General features: G+C 39.8%; 1 protein-coding gene across 3 annotated transcripts in view; it reads left to right on the forward strand.

Annotated features, from left to right (window-relative positions):
• Positions 1–22,165, forward strand: part of GLI3 (GLI family zinc finger 3) — a 206,515-nt gene that overhangs the window by 109,205 nt on the left and 75,145 nt on the right. For all 3 annotated transcript variants that reach the window (XM_063158228.1, XM_063158237.1, XM_063158244.1), the window contains one exon: positions 2,952–3,057. In XM_063158228.1, coding sequence (XP_063014298.1) covers positions 2,952–3,057 — 106 coding nt within the window. The remainder of the gene's footprint in view (positions 1–2,951; positions 3,058–22,165) is intronic.

The raw sequence follows: 22,165 nt of genomic DNA on the forward strand, positions 1-22,165 counted from the left end.
AAATTGACTCCACCAGTTCTGTAGTTCTGTACATTATTCTCCCTGTCTCCCATTTAGCATGTTAGTCTGCTGACAGTAGAGTACACAGCACTTAGCAGCTGGTTTGTGGAACCATCAGTCAGGAAATTGTATGATAAATAGGAGGTAGCCAGGTTTAGTGGCACTTTATTCTGCTTCAGCAGTTTTAGCCTGACTTTGGAAAAGTCATCATGTGGTTTTTCTTAAGGGTTGCAACAGGAGATGGCTACAGTGTAGTAACTTATTACACATACACTTGAGTTACGATGTTCACCAGCTGTATTGCTCATGTGTAAATAATAAACTGTGAGATGGGTAATTATGTTGGGGTTTGATATGCAGCTCTGCTCCGGACGGCTCAGGGCTGACAGAGACAGCTCCCTGTGCCATGATGGAGTACGGCTGTTTCCCAGATGGAAACTACAAACAAGATGCAACCAAGATATACAAAGGCGCTTAATGTGAGAGGACTCAAAAAGATGTTCTTGGAGATTTATAGCCCATGCATAAATAAAACTTGTTGATGATCTGCGCTGCATAAGCCCCACAGATAAAAATACCTTTTTTTTGGGTTGTTTAATACTAAGTTTCCATTTCTCAGTGGAAAGTAAATTAGACATTTAGAAGGGTCAAATCGTGTTTCACTGCACAATTACTAGGACTGCTTTTAATGGGTAGGTGCTCAGGCTGGACATGGTGGGACAGTGAAGAGGCTTGGCATCCTGAGTGGGATTTCATGTTTTGGCCAGGTGAATCACATCCTGTCTGACATGAATATGAGTAGCAAAATCTCTGTGGTCTTACCTGTGCTCTCCAGACTCAGTCTTTGAAGGAGACACATAGGGCAGAGAAGGATTTGCCTGTGCATTTATGACAAGTATAAGTGACTTCCTTTTTGCTGAAAAAATGGTGGCAGACTTTATACTGTAAAATACTAAGACATCTTCTTTCAAACTTACTCCCTTTGGCTTCTGCTGCTGTAGTCAAATGCTAGTTTAGCATGGGAGAGGGTAGGCAGGGAGGTGTGCTAAAACTCACTTCCCATGTCCCTTTTCCCCTTCGCCTGGGTGTCTGCTGGGGAATGTGTTCAGGAGGTGGCAGCAAGCATCAATGACACTCAATGACAGTGTGTTCCCGATCATCTGTGACCCCTTTTTTTACCTCCATTGGAGACCATGAGTGATTGGCATGGGCAGTGAAGCTCATAACAGATGGCATGCCAAGGTCCAGTTGGTGCAACAGAGTCAGAATTAAGAATTTTGTGAGTTTGAGCTCCCAGCTTACATCATAAACCACAATTATTTTTCATTTATGGTTCCTAAGTCAGTAAATGGCTGAAATGTACTGTGGCTAGTCACATGCTGATGTCCTTTCACAAAATCAAGCTGTGTAACTGGACAGTCTGTGTCAGATATTTCCAGGCTTTCTTGAAATACTGGGAATAGTTCCTCAGAAATTATTTCCCCTTCATCCCCTGTGTGAATTCCCTCAGGGCAATGAGGTTTGTTCCTCTCATTCTTCCCACACTTCAAAAAGCAATAATAAAGCAACCCAACTTTTTTAATCATGATGAGGAAAAATCCTTTTTTTTGTTTTTAAACATCTCTAGTTGAGACCAGGGAACTGCTTTCACAAATAATATAATCTAAGAGGAGATTTAAATTTTGATGAATAGGAAAGGTAGGAAATATAGAGAAAAGACACTTTCAAGAGCTGGTGGGCAAAATTGGAGTAGAACTAATTTTTCTGCCAGTACACGATTGAAGTTTTCTTTTTTTCTAGAAGCATTTTAGTAAATCCATGACATTACCTAATGTCTGCACTTCTCAGCCTTTGGTGTCAGATAAACACATGACATCACCCAAAGTGGCAACTGGGTAATGGTTGTGCAGGGTAAGTTTGTTTCATGCCGCTGGAGGTGTTTAGGATTTTGTTGGAATGGTGAGTGTTTGGGGGGCAGTGGTGAGCAGCGTGTGACATTTTGAGGGGCACAGATCGCAGCGGTGTGCGGTGAGGAGAGCTGTGGTCTGTGTGAGCTGTGCCCCTCGAAGCTGGGGGACAGTCTGGCTGCAGCAGCCGTGGGGAGGGTGACGAGTGCCCATGGGGTGTCAGGGGTGCATTCCCCCTTTTGTCAGCCTATCTCCCAGGCTCTCCAGAAGCAGCGGGAACCAGGAGTTCTGACAGCTGCAAAATCCCCCATCCTGTGAAAGCCATGGAGGACATAGAGCAGGGGAGCTTACTGCAGCCATGAATGCCTGGGTCTCCAGTCATGGGGACAAAGAAAGTACTCTTCCTTTTTAGGAGCTGGGTATGAAATGAGTCCCTCTGTCCTCACACACATCCCTCCAGGTTGAGCCATTGGTGTGGTGCAGTTAAACATCTCCAACATGGCCTTTGCCAGTCACATTTGCCTTTGAACATCATTGTCTGATTCACTCCAGTTTTGCTTATATTTCTCAGCATATCACTTCAGTTTGGCTTTCTGTTGTAGGACTGTGTGTACATCTCTTGAGGGTATATGTTTTTATTGCATTGTATTCTCTGCTTAGGCTTTTTTTCCTGGGATGATTTTTTTCTTGTTTTAATACAAAATAAATAAATCAGGAATGCTTATGAAAGCTGTGATGGTCCTTTTGATCTGGTGCTTCACATATGGGCACATAATTATTTATTAAAGACTTTTTTAATGCCCTTTTCCATTTAAGCTATAAAAAGAGAATATTAAAATTAGTAAATACATATTCATGCAAACAGTGTGGGCCAAATTCTCCTCTCAGACAGACCTGATTGATAGCAGCACGGAAGGAGATTGTGACCCCTAAGTCATAGCACTCTTTACACATGCTTTTCAGTATCTGTTCTGTCTTTATGAATGTTGTTTTTAAAGAATCATTGGAGATACTCAGATCTGGGAACCTCGCTTGTTTTTTCAGATCCTCCTCACCTTTTTCCAGCATTCCACCCTCCTGTACCAATTGATGCAAGACATCATGAGGGGCGCTACCATTACGAACCATCTCCCATTCCTCCTCTGCATGTGTGAGTATTCACTGTTCCCCCTTGCTTCCTCAAAGAATGGACAAATACATGAACCTTTGCAATGCTTGAAACCATGTACCTGAAGCACTTTTCCAGTCTTTCCAAAGTGTGAGATTTACTTTTGGAAAGCATTGAGGTTATCTGTTCATAAAGCAAAAACCCATGCTGGTACTTGAGGAATTCCTATTCTAATAGGTAACTGGCAAAGGTTACCTGTGTCTTTTGCTGACATTTATTCTTTATTGTGTCATTCTATAAAGGCTAAATTAAAAAGTGCTGAGCCCTGTGAAATACAGCCAGATAAACATGTATCTAATCTGTATTAAGCTTGGTTTTCTTCTTGGCTAAAATTTCCTTTCATGCCAAAGGTTTGTTTACAAAACAGCCATTAGGTTGGTTTTCTTCCCTAGTGACTGCTATGAAGCATAATGAAATTTTTGGTAAATTTTCTCAGTCCCTGTTGTGTGCACATATAGGCAGTCGGTTGATTGATGGGAATGTCACCCAAACAAAATGGCAAATGTGATAGAGCACATGGTTTACACAAAGATAAAAGAAATGAATACCAGTGATAACATGCATAGAAAAGGGTGGTAGTGGTGAAATCCTGTAGAAATAAAATTTATCTTATTCCACATGGGGAGACAGGTATCAGCATTGCAGAATAAACCAGTGAATGTGTCCAGAAAACTGCTAAATACCATTAAAAATGGAGCCGAAAAGCAGGGCTTGGTGCTTCACTAAAAGGCTTGATGTATACATTTAATCATATCTACTAATCACCTCTCACACTGAGGAAATACAAGAAGAAAAGCACAAGTAATACTTTGAAGAATAATGCTAGTTGTTTAGATGGCAGATTGCTTTTCTATGGCTATTAGTTACAGCTGTGTAATTACATATATGCAGAAGAAAAATGAAGTTGTTTTAAAACAAGTCCTCCTCTGTGAGCAGAATTAATTGATATTAACAATCCTAACTACATGCCCAAGTACACACACAATATTTTACTAACAGGTTTTTTTTGGGTCAGTCTTCTATTACTGAATTGTAATTTCAGAGCAAATTTGCCTGGAGGTAAGTAATAAATCTGTGTTGCAGTCTTCTTGGGCATTAGAGGAAAAGTGGGTATTTATAGAACGAGAGAGCACAGAAATTTGTGATTTATTCCTCGGGGTTCCTCAGATGCATCACCATTTACACCACAATCTACCACATAATAAAGTACACTCAAATTCACGCTTAAATTTTCTGCTAAATACTGTTGTAAGCTGAAGGTGGCAGGCTCAGATAGTCATTACAGGGTAATCCTAGATTTTGCATTGCAGTCAATATTCTGCATGGATGGACGCTTTTGGGATCAGCTGGGGGAGATGATCCTGCTCGTTCTGAAGCTAGTGGGGAATTTACTTTCTCTCTGAATTGGGCAGGTGGGGTAGGGAGTTTTAACCTGCATCAGCAGAGGACCATCATCCTAGACCCAAGTACTGCCCACCAGCTTGGAAGAGGCTTCTGGAAGTCTGTGCCTCGTGGGACCCTTCTTGCATTTGCTGAGCTGAGCCCTCCCTGGGGCCTCAGTCCCACGAACCCAGTCCCCAGCAGCCCGACCCACAGCAGGGCTTTTGGCCGGGTAGACCAGTGTTACCTGCTTTGGGTGACTGTGGGAAATCAGGAGCAGTCTACACTGCTCTCAGTGCCAAGACTTCTGTAAGAGCCCCAAAAGATGTTGAAAATGCCTCTTTCATTCTTTGTTTGTAGACCCCAAAATCATGCTCCTTCTATGGAAAGGTGCCCTGCTGTGTGCTGTGCACCCCTGCTCCCTGATTAAGTGGTGATTCAGCTGGGCCCTGCAGAGGCAAGGAGGTCTTAGCCAGATATCATGACTGCAGGCAGCTGCTTTTGAAATATACTCTGGTATCAGCCCAAGATTTAGATCAAAATTGCCTTTATATTGGCCATTTTCCCCCATTAACTTCTGTTCATCCTTTTGCTCATTTGGTTTATCTCACCATTGGAATGATGAGCTGTAGTCGACACTTGGGGCTGTTGTGGTTGATGTAATTAAACATAAAAAGGTAATTAAATATAAAAAGGTAATAAAGCAACTTCAGAAAAAGTCATTTAGACTTCAACATTTTTGAGATGTTACTGTTTGTCATGCTTTTGCAGTTTTCAGGAAAATATATTAATGTATGTACATGTGAGGTTGGCACCCAGTGGTTTTCTTGCAAGTTTTACAGAGCCAGGTGTTAGAAGCACTTAGGATTACCTGGGATCATTTGGAGCCATTACTTGAACTGCTGTCCTAGTACCCATTTAAAAAAAAATAAAGAAGAAAGAACTGAGTTGAGAAGATATTTGAGAATTCTGAGAGAAAATGGCAAGAAACCAGTCAGGAAGCAAATGTTTACTTACAGCTTCAACAATGACTTCATTGTATGAGTGGTTTTCTCCTCAGCTTTGTAGTACTCTCAAGTCTGCGTATGTAATATAAATTAAAAATAAAATTTTAAAAAAGGCATAATTTTAGTTATCCAAGCTCCTTGAAATATGTTCCAGAACCTGTCAAGCCTTAGTGGAATTAGTTTAGGTATAATACAAGTGCAGAAAAAATGTGAGGAGGGCCTTGTCTGCATGGTACCTACAGTGTCTGCACATAATTTTGAACACTGGCCAAGTGAAAAAGAAAAAAGAAAGCAGGAATGTTAAAGATGTTTACAGGGCTCTTACGTACTTGCAGCTTTAAAAAGGTGTGTGTATATATATACATATATATATATATATGATTCTTATAGTTTAATTGCTGATGGTCAGAACTGTTGCATCTTAAATTTCAGCCTGGAGCTGAATTTTATAATTTGAGTTATAAACCCTTAAAATAAGGGTTTATGTTTATGATGGAATTGGTGACAGATGCTTATGTATAGTAGGACTAGCAGGCATTGCTGTAATTATGCTATCGTATCCTATCATTAAAGATTTCAATTGAAAGAGGTTTATAAATTGCTCTTCCTCTTAGATAAACCACCCTACATTAAGGCATCAACGATATGGTGCAGAATTAAATTAAAATCTCATAAAATGAAATATGTTCTGTATTAGCTGTTTGACACTTAATTTGCCTCTGAATGAGTAGAGGAAATCACAAATTAACCTGCCTTTGTTTTTCCAGCCATGGCTTATTACGTGTTAGAACAACTGCAATTACAGCCCAATAATAACCCCCAACCCTTATGAATATGTACTGAAATGTGTCACTTTGTGTTACCAAAACCTGTTAGGACTGTGTAGTTATCTTGGAATTTCTGCAGTACATCTCTGGTTTGTACTTCAGGAAGATGTATGCAGCTTGAGTTGTTCTTCAGCAGCAATGGATGAATGGCAGAATTGAGGCTGGGGCTTCTGTTTTCCTTTTATGATTGTGTTTTCTCAAATTCAGTTTAAAAAAATCCAGTACCCTGTAATTCAGTTTTGCTGCTTTACATTGAACAAGGAGGTTAAATTGTGTGATTAACACCATATGATAAAAACAAACCAAAAGAAACATGGCTTTAGCAATCGCATTCTTTGCTTTGTTTTTCTTTGTTGTTTTTGTCCAGCTTTTTCCTAATTTTACTTATTTCCAAAACTGATTTCTAAAGTATGGTATTAAAGAAGGAGCTGAAGCTTATCTCTGTTTTGGTCCTTGACATCTAGGTCATCAATTAGAGTGTAGTGGCTTTGCTGGTTGGTGTGCAGTGATTCAAAGTCATGCTGCTGATGAGGGTGATTATTTGAAATTAATACCAAGAGTATGCTATTTTTCTTCAAGATCCAAATCACAGATTTGTTATTGGCTAACTCTTCCAGTTGCTTGATGTCTTTGTTTGGAATGAGAGTTATTAGCAGTGAACAGAAGAAGAAGCAGGATGTCTATTTTTTTGACAGTGCAAGTGTAAATAACTTCACCGTCCCACAAGTTTTAAAATCTGTCTTAGCTAGGACAAGAGTTTTTATTAGTTAATTTAAAAGAAAAGCTCCTAAGGCAGAGGCAAAATTCTCCTGATGGATTGAAATTCAGCAATTTAGGAAGCTATTGTTGGCCATGCATTCATTCCCATGCTTCAACCAAGTTGCATCAGTAGGTTTTTCCCAGTATGCTTCATTTCAAGGTTGAGTTGGACAGCCTTTAAAGGTGACCTATTCTGATGACTTCAGGCACTGTTACTGTGGCTGTGGAGGGAACACATTCCTGCAGAGATGAGGCAGGAGACAACAGTCAGGTGGTAAAATCAGCCACTGCTCTGGGGCAGTGGCTTGTGTAAATCCTGGAGTGGTAGATGCATGTGTTACAGGAGGCTAGGGGAAAGCTAAAGTTTCAGGGCTGAATGCATTACAAGATGCATCATGCATGTTTGAAAATACTCATCCCTTTAGTCTCCATCTCTTTCTGCCATCCCTTTTTGCCTTAGCTCTGGACTACACATGAGGAAGAGTGAGCAGGTAAATCTAAGGGAAGGTGCTCTCCATATGCCAAGGGAGAATGCCTTTGCCAGGAGGAAGTTGCATGGTACAGCTGGTATATTTTAGCTCCCTAGGATCAACAATATTCCGAGCTCCTTTTTTTTTCCTAACTGCTGATTGAGACTGGCAAGTTTGGCACTCTAATGCCCTGAAATGATGCACGTGTGGATAACTGTGCATGGGCCTAACACGAGTGTCTTGAACAGACACTTTGAACTTTCTCAATGCTCTGGTACTAAACCAAAGCATGTGTTTTGCTTTCAGTCAGCTCCAAGTTGATAAAAAGGGAGTCTGATTCTTAGGTATGTTATTTCATATGTAGTTTATACACACATCAATTGCACAAGGGTGGAAGGAAAAGCAAAGTCAGGCCCAGACACTCAGCTTTCATCATCGTCTGATTTTGGACCATGCAGCAAAATAGGGGATATCCAAATGTGAGAAGATTAAAGCATATCCTTGATTATGGGAGAAACTGCTAGTCGCACATTTGATAGGATGTTTATGTTTTCCCAGCCTTGTCCCTGACATTATGAGTTTTCTTTCCATTTTCATTTCTAAGCTCTAATTTATTTTTTAAAATCTGAGTGTTTAAACCTCTTAAATCTTTTACCTGCTGCTTTACCTCAGTGTACCTCTAAGCTGTAGACTTGGCAAGGAGTTTGTCAGCTTGTCAGAGCATTCATTGATCCTTTCACAGTGGGAAGGAGAGCCCCACCCAGCATGAAAAGCATCACTCATTGAATTGGCTTTAATTACTTTAAGACTTGGAATGGGTTTTATGGTTTAGCCAGGAGCCATCAAAGAAGAAAGGCTGGGAAGCTCTTGGGACATGAAAAGATGACTGTAGTTACAGCTTCCCAAAATTATCCGTGAAAGTATTTTCTTTAAACAGGAAGAAATCTTGTATTAAATGTGAAACACCCCAAGAAACCTGACTCTGGAAGTGAAGTGCAGCATGCAGAATAAGCAGCTGCTCATAGCCTGGAGGATTTTTATAGCAAGTCTCTGAGAAGGAATCAGCATGGTCTGGTGACTCGTTAAGGTTATACAGAATTTGTTACGTGCCACAGATATGCATGTTGTAGGCTCTGCAAGCAGCATGTATCCCTCTTTCCTTAGTGATTATTCAGGGAAGTAAAATACCAGGGCCAGATGCCCACATATAAACTTCAGCAGATAGTTTTCTTTCAGTGCCAGACCTTTTACAAAGCTTGGGAATAGGAAGCTTCTGTCTAGGCTAAAACTGTGGTATCTCACTCAGTGTATAGTTTTGCATCATTTAAAATAGTGAATCAGTGTTTTGTTCATTCTTATGTAGTGGTATTTACCTTAAGATTTGCAGAATGTAAATTCTCCTTCGTTAGCTTTGTAATGCTTGCAGACTGGCTTCAGATAGTTTTTAAAAACAGAGTGTTTTTAAAAACTATCTCAAAGTGCAAAAAGTTTGGAAAGCAAATTAGTAGTGTCATATATTGAATTGCAGAAAAAAAGGTTAAGTGTTTCTCTTAAATTTTTGATTCTGAGCTACCTTTTAAAATAAAAGAAAGTAGGTTAAGATGTGGATAAAATAGTTAAATAGTTTTGATGTAGCTGTTTTATGAAAGTTGTTACATTCATTTGTTTAGGTAAACTGCGGTCTGAAGTTACTGCACAGTCATTTCAACTCTTCTATATTTCTCACTGATTTGCTCTCTCTCTTCTAGGAAAAAGCAGTATTTAGGAAAAATGATCTTATTTAATTTCTGCTGAAAAATAAATTTTAGATCAAATAAGGATTCACTGCTAAAATCCATCCCTGTTTTAAGCCAGCACATTTACATGAAAGTCAACAGAATTGCCTCTAAGCACACCAGATTACATTTGGTTCACATCATTCATCTGTTTCTGTGGTGGATAATACTTTGTGACATAATCATTTTCTCTGGAGTAGCTAATTGTAATGCCAAGGAACTACAGATTTATAAAGGAGAAACAATAGCAGCAGATAAATATTGCGTTAACAGAGGCTCTTTGTTCTTTTTATGCAGCCAACTTGATTTCGGGCTGTCTGGGGAAGTTGCAGCACTTGAAATTAGGGGAAAATTATGGTGAAATTTTTAATGTAGAAAGAAGAGCTTTTAAAATGTAATAGTTTGTTTTGTTGAAAATTCTTGGTAGAAAGTTCCCCCAAATCTTTGGTTCATGATTTTTTTTTTTTTTAATGTTGAGAAAAGCACTCGAGTGGCAGCAGCCCCCAGCCCTAATGAACAAGATGTGCCACCAGTGGCTGGCAGCTGGCTGACCACCTCTCTTCAGCTCTCTGCAGTAGGAACAATGCCCTGTGATGCAGGGGGAGGAAAAATTGGGAAAAGCCCTTGGGAGCACTTCCCCAATGGTATAAAGAGGATCGGTTGCCTCCTCCCCACCTGATACACAGAGAGACACAGGTTTATCTGGTAGACCAGTGCAGCAAATGGGATTCTTTAGGAGGTTTTTATGAATGAGGCTGTTGCAGAGGAGCAGTTCCAAGGTTTATGGGCAGTGAGGAGTCTATCAGCACTGGCCCTAAGCTGATTTACCCCGTCTGGGCAGTTAACAGTCCTGAGATGAATTCTTGGCTGCCAGTGAGAAGTGGTTCCCTAAGGCAGGCTTTCAAACCAGCGTGAATTAAGGGATGATGGAAGCAAAAAGAATGGCCAGCAAAGCTATGCCTCAGGTCACTGTTCTATGTAACATTTTTCTGTAAACTGAGGAATAACTAGACTTGATTACAAGTTGTTTGGGTGCTTGCTGTGAGCAGATGTGTATACAAGTGGGGAAATTTGTGTGTGTGTGCATGCATCCTCTTTACATAATAGGGTGGAATGTCTTTGCTTACATTTGTCATAGACTGAGTAATTTTAAATCTCTGCACTTAAAACTAATGCAAGGAACTACTCAGAGGCTGCGAAAGATGGAAGATTAAAGGTAAAATGTTAACAAAATGCTTAGAAAAAAAATGTTCAACAGCAAAACCTTTGAGAACATGTAGATCATAAACTTAATTTAACATTTAAACAAAAATATATAGAATAGCTGCAATGCTTGAGTTCTGCTGCTTGAAATTTCTATTATCTCATTCTGTTATCAGCTGCAAAGAATGCAAGCTCTAAATATAGTGCACATTTAAAGGCTCTGAGCCTGTGGTTTCTCGGACAAAATTCCTGTGTTCTTTGTGCTGTAGTCAGCAGTATTAGTTGAGTGAGCAGATATTGACTGTGGTATTCACGTGCAGTGAACCAGAAGCAAGCCAACTCTATAGAGGCTGCTGTCAAACTTGTTGCAGTAGCCTGTGAGGTACTGGACTGTGACAGACTCCTTTTTTTTCAGCACAATTCTTCCACTCATGTTAAATCTTGCTTCAAAGAGAGCTGAAATGTTACAGTCTTAGTGGGGATTTTTCTTTATTCTTTTCTTTTTTCTCTTTTTTTAAAGTGTACCTGTGAGATTCCTGTGTTGTGAATTGGAAGTTCCCTAAAGTTAGAGTAGGTATAAACTCCAAGAAATGTGAGTGATGAGTAGCATGTGTTAGAAACACAGAGCATCTTCATCACACTCTCTCACTATCTTTCCCTGACTTAGACTCCATCCTCCCCCAACAAAGACATCAAGTCCTAGAATCTTTGGAGTATGGATTGAATGTAGTTGGCACTTTTTCTTCCCCAAAGGATGAAAAAACAGAAGTTAAATTAACACCTTGTTTTTGGCACCACCTACTCATCCTACTGTATTTCTTATATATATATGTATGTGTGTGTGTATAAGTCTATATTTTTTTTACATATTTGTAACAAAACATAGGCTGTCGTAGCTGTGCTTCTGAGGTGTAGGAGACTAACTAGCTGTTCCTTGCATATTCTGTGTTGTGTGATGCTAGATAAAAACCCCCATGATGCCTAAATTTCGCTAAAAGTGTTGTGTTTTGTGTTCAGTGGGATTTTCATCACTGTGCCTCAGGCCAGGCTGAGCTATCATTGATGACTGATGTTATTGATTGATAGAGGAAACAATCTAAAGAAAAATGTTATTTTGTTTGATTGTTACTTTTTAGGATGCATGACCAAGAAATGGCTTGGGACTTTATTTCAGAGCAATGTTTATATTGAAGCTGGGCCCCATGAAGTTGCCCCTGAAAAGCAGGTGGTTTATCCCTTCCAGCACCAAATGTGTAGGTCTGAATTTACAGTAGATTATGACTGCATTTATGGTCAGCTTTATGGGTGCATTGGCAATTTTCTGGAGGCTCTGCAGAGGTTAGACACAGAGGCAAACATCCTACAGCCCATGAGTCAGGAGTACAAAGTTCCTGAAGGAATTAACTAATCTATCATCTTCTTGAAAGCATTATTTATGAAGTGTTGTGACCATTGATGTTAAGGATCAACAGAAAATTAGGGAGTATTTCACATAAGGGAGAATTTCTAAACATATCAGATTTAAGTGGCTATCTCTTTAAAGATCCACATCTTTCAGTCCTGTATCTCCTGTTGAAATTCAGCCTAGATTTATCATGCCTTTTCCACTGGCCCGTGGAAGAAAAGATTGATAGTCTAGGCCAGTTTATAGAGGCCACCAACGCAAATAGCCCCATTTAACAACACTGTAGACAGATTTGGCAGAGAGATCAGTAGCTGAATGACCAGGGGCAATCAGGTGTTCTCTGCTTTACCCTGGAAGATCACTATCAGTGTATATCATCAAGACAGTACCAAGAAAGCTTGTGTAGCCTGCCTCTGTCTTCCTTTGCCTTGCTTGTTCCTTGGACATCAGGCTTCCATCCTGACTCCTTTTCGGGGAGCTGTGTTTCTACCCCTGTGATGAGATTGAATTGCAGAGATGCTGACGGAGCAAATGTGTAGCTTGTGCAGGTGTGTTCCAAGCTGGCCAGGTTGTTCCCCTTAGGGTTTTCATTTACACGCCCAGCTACCTACTCTGTTTAGAGAACTAAAAATGATTCCAGCATAAAATGCATTTACCTTGAAGATTTCAAAACTGAATTTACTACTTTTAAAAAAAATTTATGCAGCCAGAATATTAATTTCTTTTATGCTTGTTGTTCAAAGTTACAGCATTGCCTGGGAAATGCTTTTAACTCCAGGTTTTCACACAAATAGAACAAGAATAGCAGTGTGAGGAATTTCTCTCTTGATTCTTTTGATGGCTGTAGTTTTCCAGCCATTATATATTTACCATTTGTTAGGACTAACTTGTACTGTGGACTGTGTAGCAGCAAAATGTCTTTTAGTGCTTGCAAGATCAAAAAGGTGGCCTGACAGAGACAAGACTTCTCAGCCTGGCATGAGAATTGAATGTTTTCCTGATCTCCTCTGGTTGCACTTCAGCCAGCTCCCATACCTGGACCTTTGTTACTGGCAGGGAAATACAAGAAGGGGGCTGTTAGCAGAATATCTTTCTTTCCCTCTTTTACCTTAGCAGAATTCACCATTGATATAAGTGGTGCTTCATATACCTGTGAATCCTACTGCTCTCCTGATTGTTGGTGCTGATGTGTGACCTGCACACCTGCTGTTGGAGGTGGTGTTTGGAGGATGGGAGAAGCTTGAAGTTGTACTTTCATAAGGTCACCCCTTGACTCCAGCCCTGGGTGCAGCATAAATATGTACTGTACAGCTGATATTGTCACTCAGGTGCACTCTCAAAATGGCTTTTCTTTCCCACATCATGTATTTGTCTAGGGGAAAGGGGGGGAAGATGCGTATCAGAAAATAATCTGTGCATTTTATATAGAAATGTATATATGTAGAATTTTATTCAGGAGTTTCTGTAGATTTGTATAATCTTTTTTTTTTTTTTCCTGCTGCATGTAGTTTTAGATGAGAAATTCTAGCTGATACTCTATTCAGTAACAGTCACTAATCCCTGTGAATATCAATTTTGGGCTGTCTGTTGATGATAGTACAGAGGTTTCAAGCAAATCCAACCGTACCTCAACAGAAATGATTAATGCTGAACCTTCATATCACTGTTTTGTCAGGACTGTAGTTCTGTAAAGTTGGAATTTTAGTCAAATGTTCCCTTCACAACCAAATATGCATAGCAAGTGCAATAGGAAAAATATGCAGTTCCTGAATTTCTCTTTTGTTATTGCTGACTTGGTTTTGTTTTAAACAGTGAAGTTATTATTTTATTATATAAAAAAAAATTAAGAAAATATTTTTTTCTTCCCCAAATTGCAGTTTTGTAATATTGTGAACATATCTTACAGTAGGCATTGGAAATGAAAGGATTTGTTTTGGTTTGGTTTTGAATTTGGGGAAAGAGTGTTTCTTAGCATCACAGAACCGATGTTGAGGACAGTGTTCGCTTGAGGTGATGTGAGAAACTTTCAGGTGCTTTATCAAAAGAAGGAACACTGCCTTAATGAGAGGAAGGAGTCAAGGGAAGAAGAGAAGTTAAAATTGCCTGTAACAGTAGTGAGCATAGCGTTCTTGAGTTTGAGGTATGGAGGGTTTAGACAAATCATAAGTGAATGAATGAGATGAGGAGAAAGGCTCCAAAGTACTGAAAGTGATAAAAGCTTCATTCTCTAAAAATAAAAACCCACTAAATTATGAGCGCAATAACACATTAATTAAAAATACTGTTTTTCAAGAGAACAGAGTGTTTGTGAGATTCATATATCAGTTAATTTCAAAATTTAATTTTACTGCCATGGGTCATACTCATCATGAGAAAAATTTCCCATGAATCGCGTTTGAGTTTTTTTGAGATTTAGGACAAGCCTCAAGCTCTTCCTTCTGGTCAGATAATCCCCCTGGTGGATGCAGTAATCTGGTCCTCATGCTGTGGGAGTGGATCCTAATTAGCAATGCTATTTTTTCACAGAGAGTATTGCTGCACACAGGCAGGAGCACCCTCTGCGTGCAGAGTGCATCCTCTTCTCATCTGTGAATGGTAGAGAGAGAAATGAGGAGTAATTGTAGAAATCATTTTAACTCTCTTAGCTTTGTACCATTTTGCTATTTTTCTTCTTCTCCCAGTCATGCATGCATGTATGTATGTACTTTCTCTGTCCTGCCAAGGTTATCTTTAAAGATCTACAGGCATTTTCTGAGTGTTTTTGAAGCAGGTCACTATTTACCGGTATATTGCTTTTATAGAGGTCATCTTTGATGACTTTTTTGTCATACGCACCCACTGAAGTTTCAGTGTACTCAAGCATTAGAAAAGCCACTATTTGAGTGTCTTTGTTTTCTTTGTTGAGCTGTTTATTTTGTTTTCTTCCCACACAGTTCCCTGGCCTCGCTCTGACAACTGCTTTTCTGCATGAATTACATTCCTCGGGGCCGCAAGTCTCCTAATTCTTCCAGTCGATTTGATTCCTGCCTGTGTGATTAGTCCTCTGCTCCAACACAGTTGGTCTTTGCCAAGCAGGCTGCTTGCTAAGTGCCTTTAACATGAAGACCTAACTACATTTTTTAACCTCATTAGTGTGTAGGGCACTGCTTCATTCTGGCTTAATAACATGGCCACTATTGAATCATCACTTGCTCTAAAACGGGTTACAAAAAGGTTACCTAAGTTGTCTGTTTTTCTTTTTGTATGACTGTGCTTTTGGTGGGTAAGTTTCTTTCAGCTCATGTCCATTATTTAGCATATAAGTTGCTTTTTAGGAAGGAGATTCTACTGAGGTAGATTTATGATGTTAAGAAATTTTATGTTTGTATGTTCAAAAAGAAACTCAGCACCTATTTGGAAATAGCAAAACTAAATTATAAAACCAGTAAGAAAATGTGGGTTTGGAAGAAAATGGGAAGAAGGCTTGGGGGAAAAATTTCCTACTTGTTTCAGCTTTAGAATTATAAAGACTTCCAGTCTCCTCACCAGTTTAAACACAGGCTTTTTACTATAATGCTGGATTTACAGCAATGCAGCCGCAGTCTGCATGGCTTCACTTTGCCTTGTGGGTTCAATTTTTAGCTGAATGTATTGCCACTAAAATTTATTTCAGTTGCAGTTGTGTATAAACTTGAAAGGAAAAGACATTCCTGGGCTACCAAATGTTGTAAAGGCAGCAGAAAAGTTTCCTAAGAAGATGGTTTCACCAGGGAGCTGGGGGAAGAAAGGAGGCAGTGGGTCACATGCCACTTGTGATGGTGCATTTGTGCAGTTGCATAGCACAGCCACTCAGAGGGTGAGACTTCATGATTAATGGTGTTTATTCTTAACAGAAGCCTCCTTTATTTATCTGCAATACAGTTTAGTGATTTTATCAGTCACCTGAATGAAAAATATTCAGTCATACCAATATTGCAGTGTAAATTGAGTAGAGTCACTTTTTATTATATCTTTCAGCCTTATCATCTGCACAGTAATTTTCTAGCAGGGGCTTGATATAGAATGGCTGGATTTAGCTGTACTTGACACAAAGCCTCTTCAATTTCCTCTAAAAGTTCAGGCTACTCTTAGAAATGTGTATAAATATATATATATATAAATATATATTAAAAAATATATAACTCTCTTATCCAAGCAATTTCAGTATTTGAAAGAATAAAGATAAAATGCGCAAACCTGGATGTAAGAAATGTTGTTCATATGAAAACATCTAATAGCTCTGAAGGCAGTGGTGAAATGCTCTTTAGTGTTTAAGCTTGTGGCTTAGTGCAGTTCTTTTTGCATGGCTACGTAGTCTGACTTTCTTCTAATCAATCATCATCCAACTCCAATCAGCATACAGGCAGAGCCTATCGTTCATCCTGGCTGTAATTTCAGAGTTGAGGACTATAATGGCCACATACAGCACATTAGTCACTGCGATAACAGCTAGTGGCACTCCTGACGAAGGGGGAGGATGGGGAAGAAGGGGAATAAAATTCTTCTCATTCTCACAGTGCATTAGTGAAATAGGAGCAAATGTTAAACAAATGTTTATTCAATTAGCTGACTTAACAGCATTAAGTGTGAGAAAGCTTCTGACACTCCTTTGACCCACTTTTTCTGAGAGAGGAGAGGAGCGGCAAGGGAGGCAAGAAAGGGGTACATTAATGCAGCCCAGATTTATATATGTCTACATACTGATATGGTGGTGTCTCTGGTTAAAGACTGGAAGGGATGTCAGGCTCTGCCTGTAGCCTAGAGGAAGCTAAAATTTGAATAGCAAATGGGACCACCTCTAGAGCATCAGAGGAGAATTGCAGAGCAGAGAAGTTTGCTATAGGAATGCAGTTGGTAATTTCACTGCCCACTCTGTTATTACTAACAACAGATAATGAGTTGGCTGTAGAGCTTTTAGATTTTCCTGCTGCACTTTGTAGTACAGCATAGTTTGAAAGAGAAATAGTGTGTGGAGGTCCACGGCAATCTTATTCAAATAACACTTTCTTGTCCTGTGCATCTATTTTATGTGCATGATGATGATTTCTGCATCAAATGCAACATTGCTTCATTATCCCCTACTTTTAATGTACAAGTCAATACATTACATTTACACAATACATTACATTTACATTTACATCTATAAACTTGGAACCAGCTGAAGAGGAGAGGAAAAATTTACCAGCACTGGGGTTGAGCTGTCCTGTGAAAGTATAAAGTCTTACTTTATTTATGGTTCAGTGCAAGCTCAGCGAAGGAAGGCAGTGCCTGGATAAGGCTCTAGCAGAAGCAAGAGATGGAAATCACATGTTAGCATTACTTTTATTTACTGTTTACATTACTGCAGTGTCCAACAGCTCTGTGCAGGATGGGAGCTCTGCTGAGTGTTGTGCAAATAGAAGGAGCTCTGCCAGGAAGAGCTAGCAGTCTTTGGCAAAGGAACTCTGGTGAGTCAGCTCTGATGGCCTCAGGGTTTACCAGCCCCAGCTGTTTCTTCACCCTGGGGATTATCCCTTCTCCCTCAGCAGGGTGGTGTGCCTTTGCCCCATTTACAGTCTCACAGCTTTGCTCTGGCCTCCTGAAACTGGACAATGAAGTGGCCAGAGGCAGAAATGTTCTGCCTGGGAGGGGCACCAAGCTGGGTACTCGGAGGCTTACACAGCTGCCACAAAATTTGCCAGAAAACCTCTGGTAGAAGCCTAGAATGGGCAAGTGGCATTTGCAGGGAGTAGTTATTGCTGGTTACTTTTCTCTATGTTTGCCTTCTTTGTACAAGCAAAGAATTGCCAGGTAAATGCATAAAGTCCTCTCCCAGTCACTGATTTCTTGCAGCATCCTGAGAAGGACTTGGAGAAAGGAGAGGAAAGCTGGGATGCTCTGTACTGCAAAGGCCAAGTGGACAGTGTTTCAGAGCAGTGCAGCAGACAGTTCCCAGAGCAGTGACAACAGGAGGCAGCAACAGTGGTGGGTGGATGGAAGAAGAAAAGGAGAGGCAGGTGCATGTGAGAAAGAGAACAAGAAGACTGGACTTGAGAAGTACTGGGAGCCCAGTAGATAGTTTTATTTTCATTTTTCATGATGAAGGAAATGAAACAGTCAAAACTGTGTCAGCATACACATTTAAGTAATGCATGTCAAGACTCCCAAGTCAAGACTGTATCATCTGAAGCAGCAGTTGCTTGCTGTAGTCACTGCAGGTGTTACTGTGGACTGAAGTTCACCAGTGTTACAGCTGACCTTATGTAAACAGCTTTGTGTTAAATAACAGAATGAATATTCATTGCTTTTCATGACATAAACTATTCTTGAGGAAATCCACAAGCTGATAGTTGGGTTATTTATGAAGTCTTGTAAGTAGCAGTATATATAAAAAACCTGAGTCTGTGTTCAGGCAGTCCATCAGCTGAAAAATAGGAATACAGTCACTGACTAAGGATTTAGTGCTTGATTAATGTAGTCAATTTTTAACTGTAACTACATAATGTTAACACTTCCCAAAGAAGGAAAGGGGAACCAGAGTAATATTCTTTTGCTCTCGGTCAATGCCTAATTGTCGTGCAGATTTCCTGAACCATGAACCTCTCTTGTGCAGTCATTTTTTTTTTTTTCTGCAATGATGCCTTTTAACTTTTTGTGGGAGAAAGTTTTTATTCTAACCCCATGTGAGGTTATTTGTATATTTTAGGAATTTACATACCAGAACTGCACACATTTTGTAAGGCATTGTCCTTGCCTCAGTGAGGAAATATTTGTAACATGGGATCTCTTGATGTGACCTTCCCACTGAACTGATACTGAACATTTTTCAAGTGCTTTACTACAGTTTTAAAGATGGGGAAAGAGTGGATCAGGAAGACAACAAACTTGTACAAGGTGGACAACAGATAAATAATGGAAACCAAACCAGAGCCTGTCTACCTTAAACCTGATCTAGCTTCTATGTGGACTATGTAGGCATGAACCCACTCATTATTTATTTGTATATGTATCTACTGAATGAAAGTTTGCTACCAAATCAGATTCTGTGACCTACTTCCCTATACTGACTACAGTTCCACTGTGAATTTTGGAGGAAAAGTGAGTAAATATTCACTAGGTGTTGAAACATGGAAAATTATACAGGAAATCAAGAGTGTTTTTTGTTTTAGGACTTAAAAAACATGCTCATGTTCTCCTTTTTGTTCATTTCCACCATTCAAAAAATATAACTAATAGTGCTTAGTCTTTTGCAGCACTTGAGCTGTTTTATATGAATTGTGCTCTGACATTTCCATATATTCAAATAATTCTTAAAATGTTCATAATTACTTGCTTAGTTTTCCTAAGTCCAAGAATGTGATAGTAGCAGCTTTGAGGCAGTGAGTGATTCTAGGGGAATGGAGTGCCTGTTTGAAGCTGGAATTTCTTAAAAAAAAATTAAGTATTAAAAATTATATTATTGATTTCCCATAGTATGTGTCTGTAGGTTTGATTGTTTACCAATTCAATGAGAAGTGAAAAAAGAACTGTGGCTTGCATTTGAAAAATGCTCAGTGCTGGCCTCAATCTCCTTACATTGAAATCTCAGAGCTCAACTTTATTAACACAAAAACCTTTTATTAGCCAGTTGTTGGCTGCTGGTGCTGAAGGGTCAGTCTGTATAAGCAACTGTGGTATTAAATAAACAATAGAAATTTAACATGGGAGATATTACCTAAGGAATTGAGCCACATGCTTTAGAATAGGAGTCACCACATAACATACCAAGAAAGTCCTTGTTTGTTCATCTCCCAGGTTCTGCTAGAAATAAGTGTTAATGTTTTGTGGGCAGACATCAGATGATTATTGGAAAAAAAAAAAAAAAAAAGAAGAGGAAAAGATAAAAGAAAAGTATCATAGGCAGTTTAATGAGTTTAATATTTTTCAATTCTCCAGGCAGGACTGAATTGAACAGGTATCAGAGAAACAGTGTGGATATCATTGGTATGAGAGTTATGCCATCAATGCTTGCTCCAGCATTGAATAACGTACTGTTAAATGATTAAATATCGAGGTTTGAACTTTGACACATTCATAATATAACAAGATGGATGAAAAGGCAATAATAAATTAGGTTATGTTACAATATTTCATCCCACTTCGTTGACAAGCTTTGTTCTGTGAGATAGATTATTGTTCCATCTGTAACCTCAGCTCAGTGTCATATTTACAATGTTATAGTTAAGGATCACTTGCTGTTTTCAATATAAATGTATTTTTCAACAGATTCATAAAAGAGCCATTTAAAAATTTATCAGGACAAAACTTGGCATTAAGATTTCCAGTACTGGAGTTATAGTTTCCTTTAAAATCCGAAAGAGCTTAAATCACCTTCTTTTTTTTTTTTTTTTTTTTCAGATAGGTTGTGCTTAGAAGAGGTTTATGTCCAAGCACAGCTTAAAGTTGTTTGGAAACCATTTATGGCAGATCTCTAACACCAAACCAACCTCAAAAATTGTAGTCCAGCTTTTCCTGTGGCACAGACCTTTGTGGCTGTTCTGAGTGGCTTTACATGTGCTTCCAGAAAACATTGCTATTGAAGAATGCCTGTGATGAGTGGGGGGTTGTACTATGCACTGTAATTTTCACACTTGCAAGAGATAGAAGAACAGGGACAATTTTCACTGTATAGATATTTTGGCATGTATTAAAGCAGTTCAAGCACTGCAAAGCAAGTAAGTACCCTGAGGCCACTAATTGGCAGTAATTGTCTTGAGTGGCCTCACTGGAGACCTCTTCCAGCACCTCATGCATCCAGGAATTCCTTTTTAGCTGAACTGCCTGACCTGTGTTGAGAGTAGTGCCAGTTTGTGGTCCTGCTCCTGGCTGAGCTCAGGGTCTGCCCTGCAGGGAGCTGTTCTGGATAGAGCCCTCAGAACCATGGTGTAACTTGTCTCCTGACCTGTCTTTGTCCCTGTCTCCTGCTCCTGACTGGCCCAACCCAGACCTGGTTTGTCACTTTGCCTTGTCTCAGGCTCGTGATTGACTCTGGTCACTCAGCTCTGGTGGCATGGAGTGCATTGCCCATGGGTGGCTCCTGGCTTGCCTTTTCTTAGGGAGCAGCTGGACTTTGCTGCCCCCCAGCACCCTGAACTGGGTCTCTTTTCTTTCCATCCCCCCTCCTCAATTCCTAACTCAGTTACATGCACGAATCCACATAAGATAGTTTCATGGACTTTGGGATCATCCTCTAATCCCATTAGTTGAGCGTTGAGAGGGTGGTTGAAAGGACCCACAGTCAGCAAGCTCTGTGCTGGCTTACCTCCCAGGGACTTTCACCTCTAGTCATAGCCACACAGCAACATTTCACCTCGAGTTAGCTGTTCTATGAGTACCAACGAAAGGGATGGGATTTGAGTTTGGGGCAATCCAGTCTTCCTCTTTGTAAAACTGACAAATGCTTAAGTACAGAAAACAGACTGAAGTATGTAATAGGAGTCTCTGTATCTCAGATTTTTCTGCTGGTGGAAGGAATGTGTGATCCTTTCAAGATAATACTAGGTAATGATCTGTGCATGCAGATAATTTTGAAATATGTATAACTTGCTCATGCTTGCCTCATCAGCTCTCAGATTCCCATGATCTTCCTTCACCAGTTAAAAAAGGGCTGTATGGGCTGAAAAAGGAATTGCATTTGATTCAGTTTTTGTGGTGGTTAAAATCTAAACCTACTGCTAGCCAGTCTTCTTGTACAGAGTTCATCTATTGAAGCTGTAAGCAACAAAACAAAATGACACTGTTTTCATGAGTAATAACTGAAATCCTACGGATAGCTCACCTGTGGTTTAGCAGTGGTCAGAAAAAAACCCAATTTTTTAAAAAAAGCAGCTTCACACACACTGCGATTTGCCCTACAGCCGATGCAGTTCACAGCTGCTGAGCTGGTGTAACTATGTAAGTTTTTAAGAGTGTGCAGACACCTCTGCAACAATTCATCAAGGAAGTGTCATGACTAATAGGCAAAAATACACCTGTTTGTCCTTACAGTGATCTCCCTGCCTCAGCATGTGTGTGCCATTCACAAGCTGAGCAGTTGAGATTCCCCAGAGCGTCGGACCTGGGACACGAAGAAACTGGGTGTGGGGGGGGAGTGGGAAGTCCTGTGTTACATATGGAAGCTGTGTGGCACTCATGATATTTCAGCACCTTTGCAGTGAACAGGAAGGCCTTCTAGACAGGAAGGGGGAGATGCCTTCACAGCTAGCTCTGTTCTCTGTTCCTTCTCATT

This window comes from Melospiza melodia, chromosome 1 (genome assembly GCF_035770615.1).
Source record: "Melospiza melodia melodia isolate bMelMel2 chromosome 1, bMelMel2.pri, whole genome shotgun sequence".
Classification (NCBI taxonomy): domain Eukaryota; kingdom Metazoa; phylum Chordata; class Aves; order Passeriformes; family Passerellidae; genus Melospiza; species Melospiza melodia.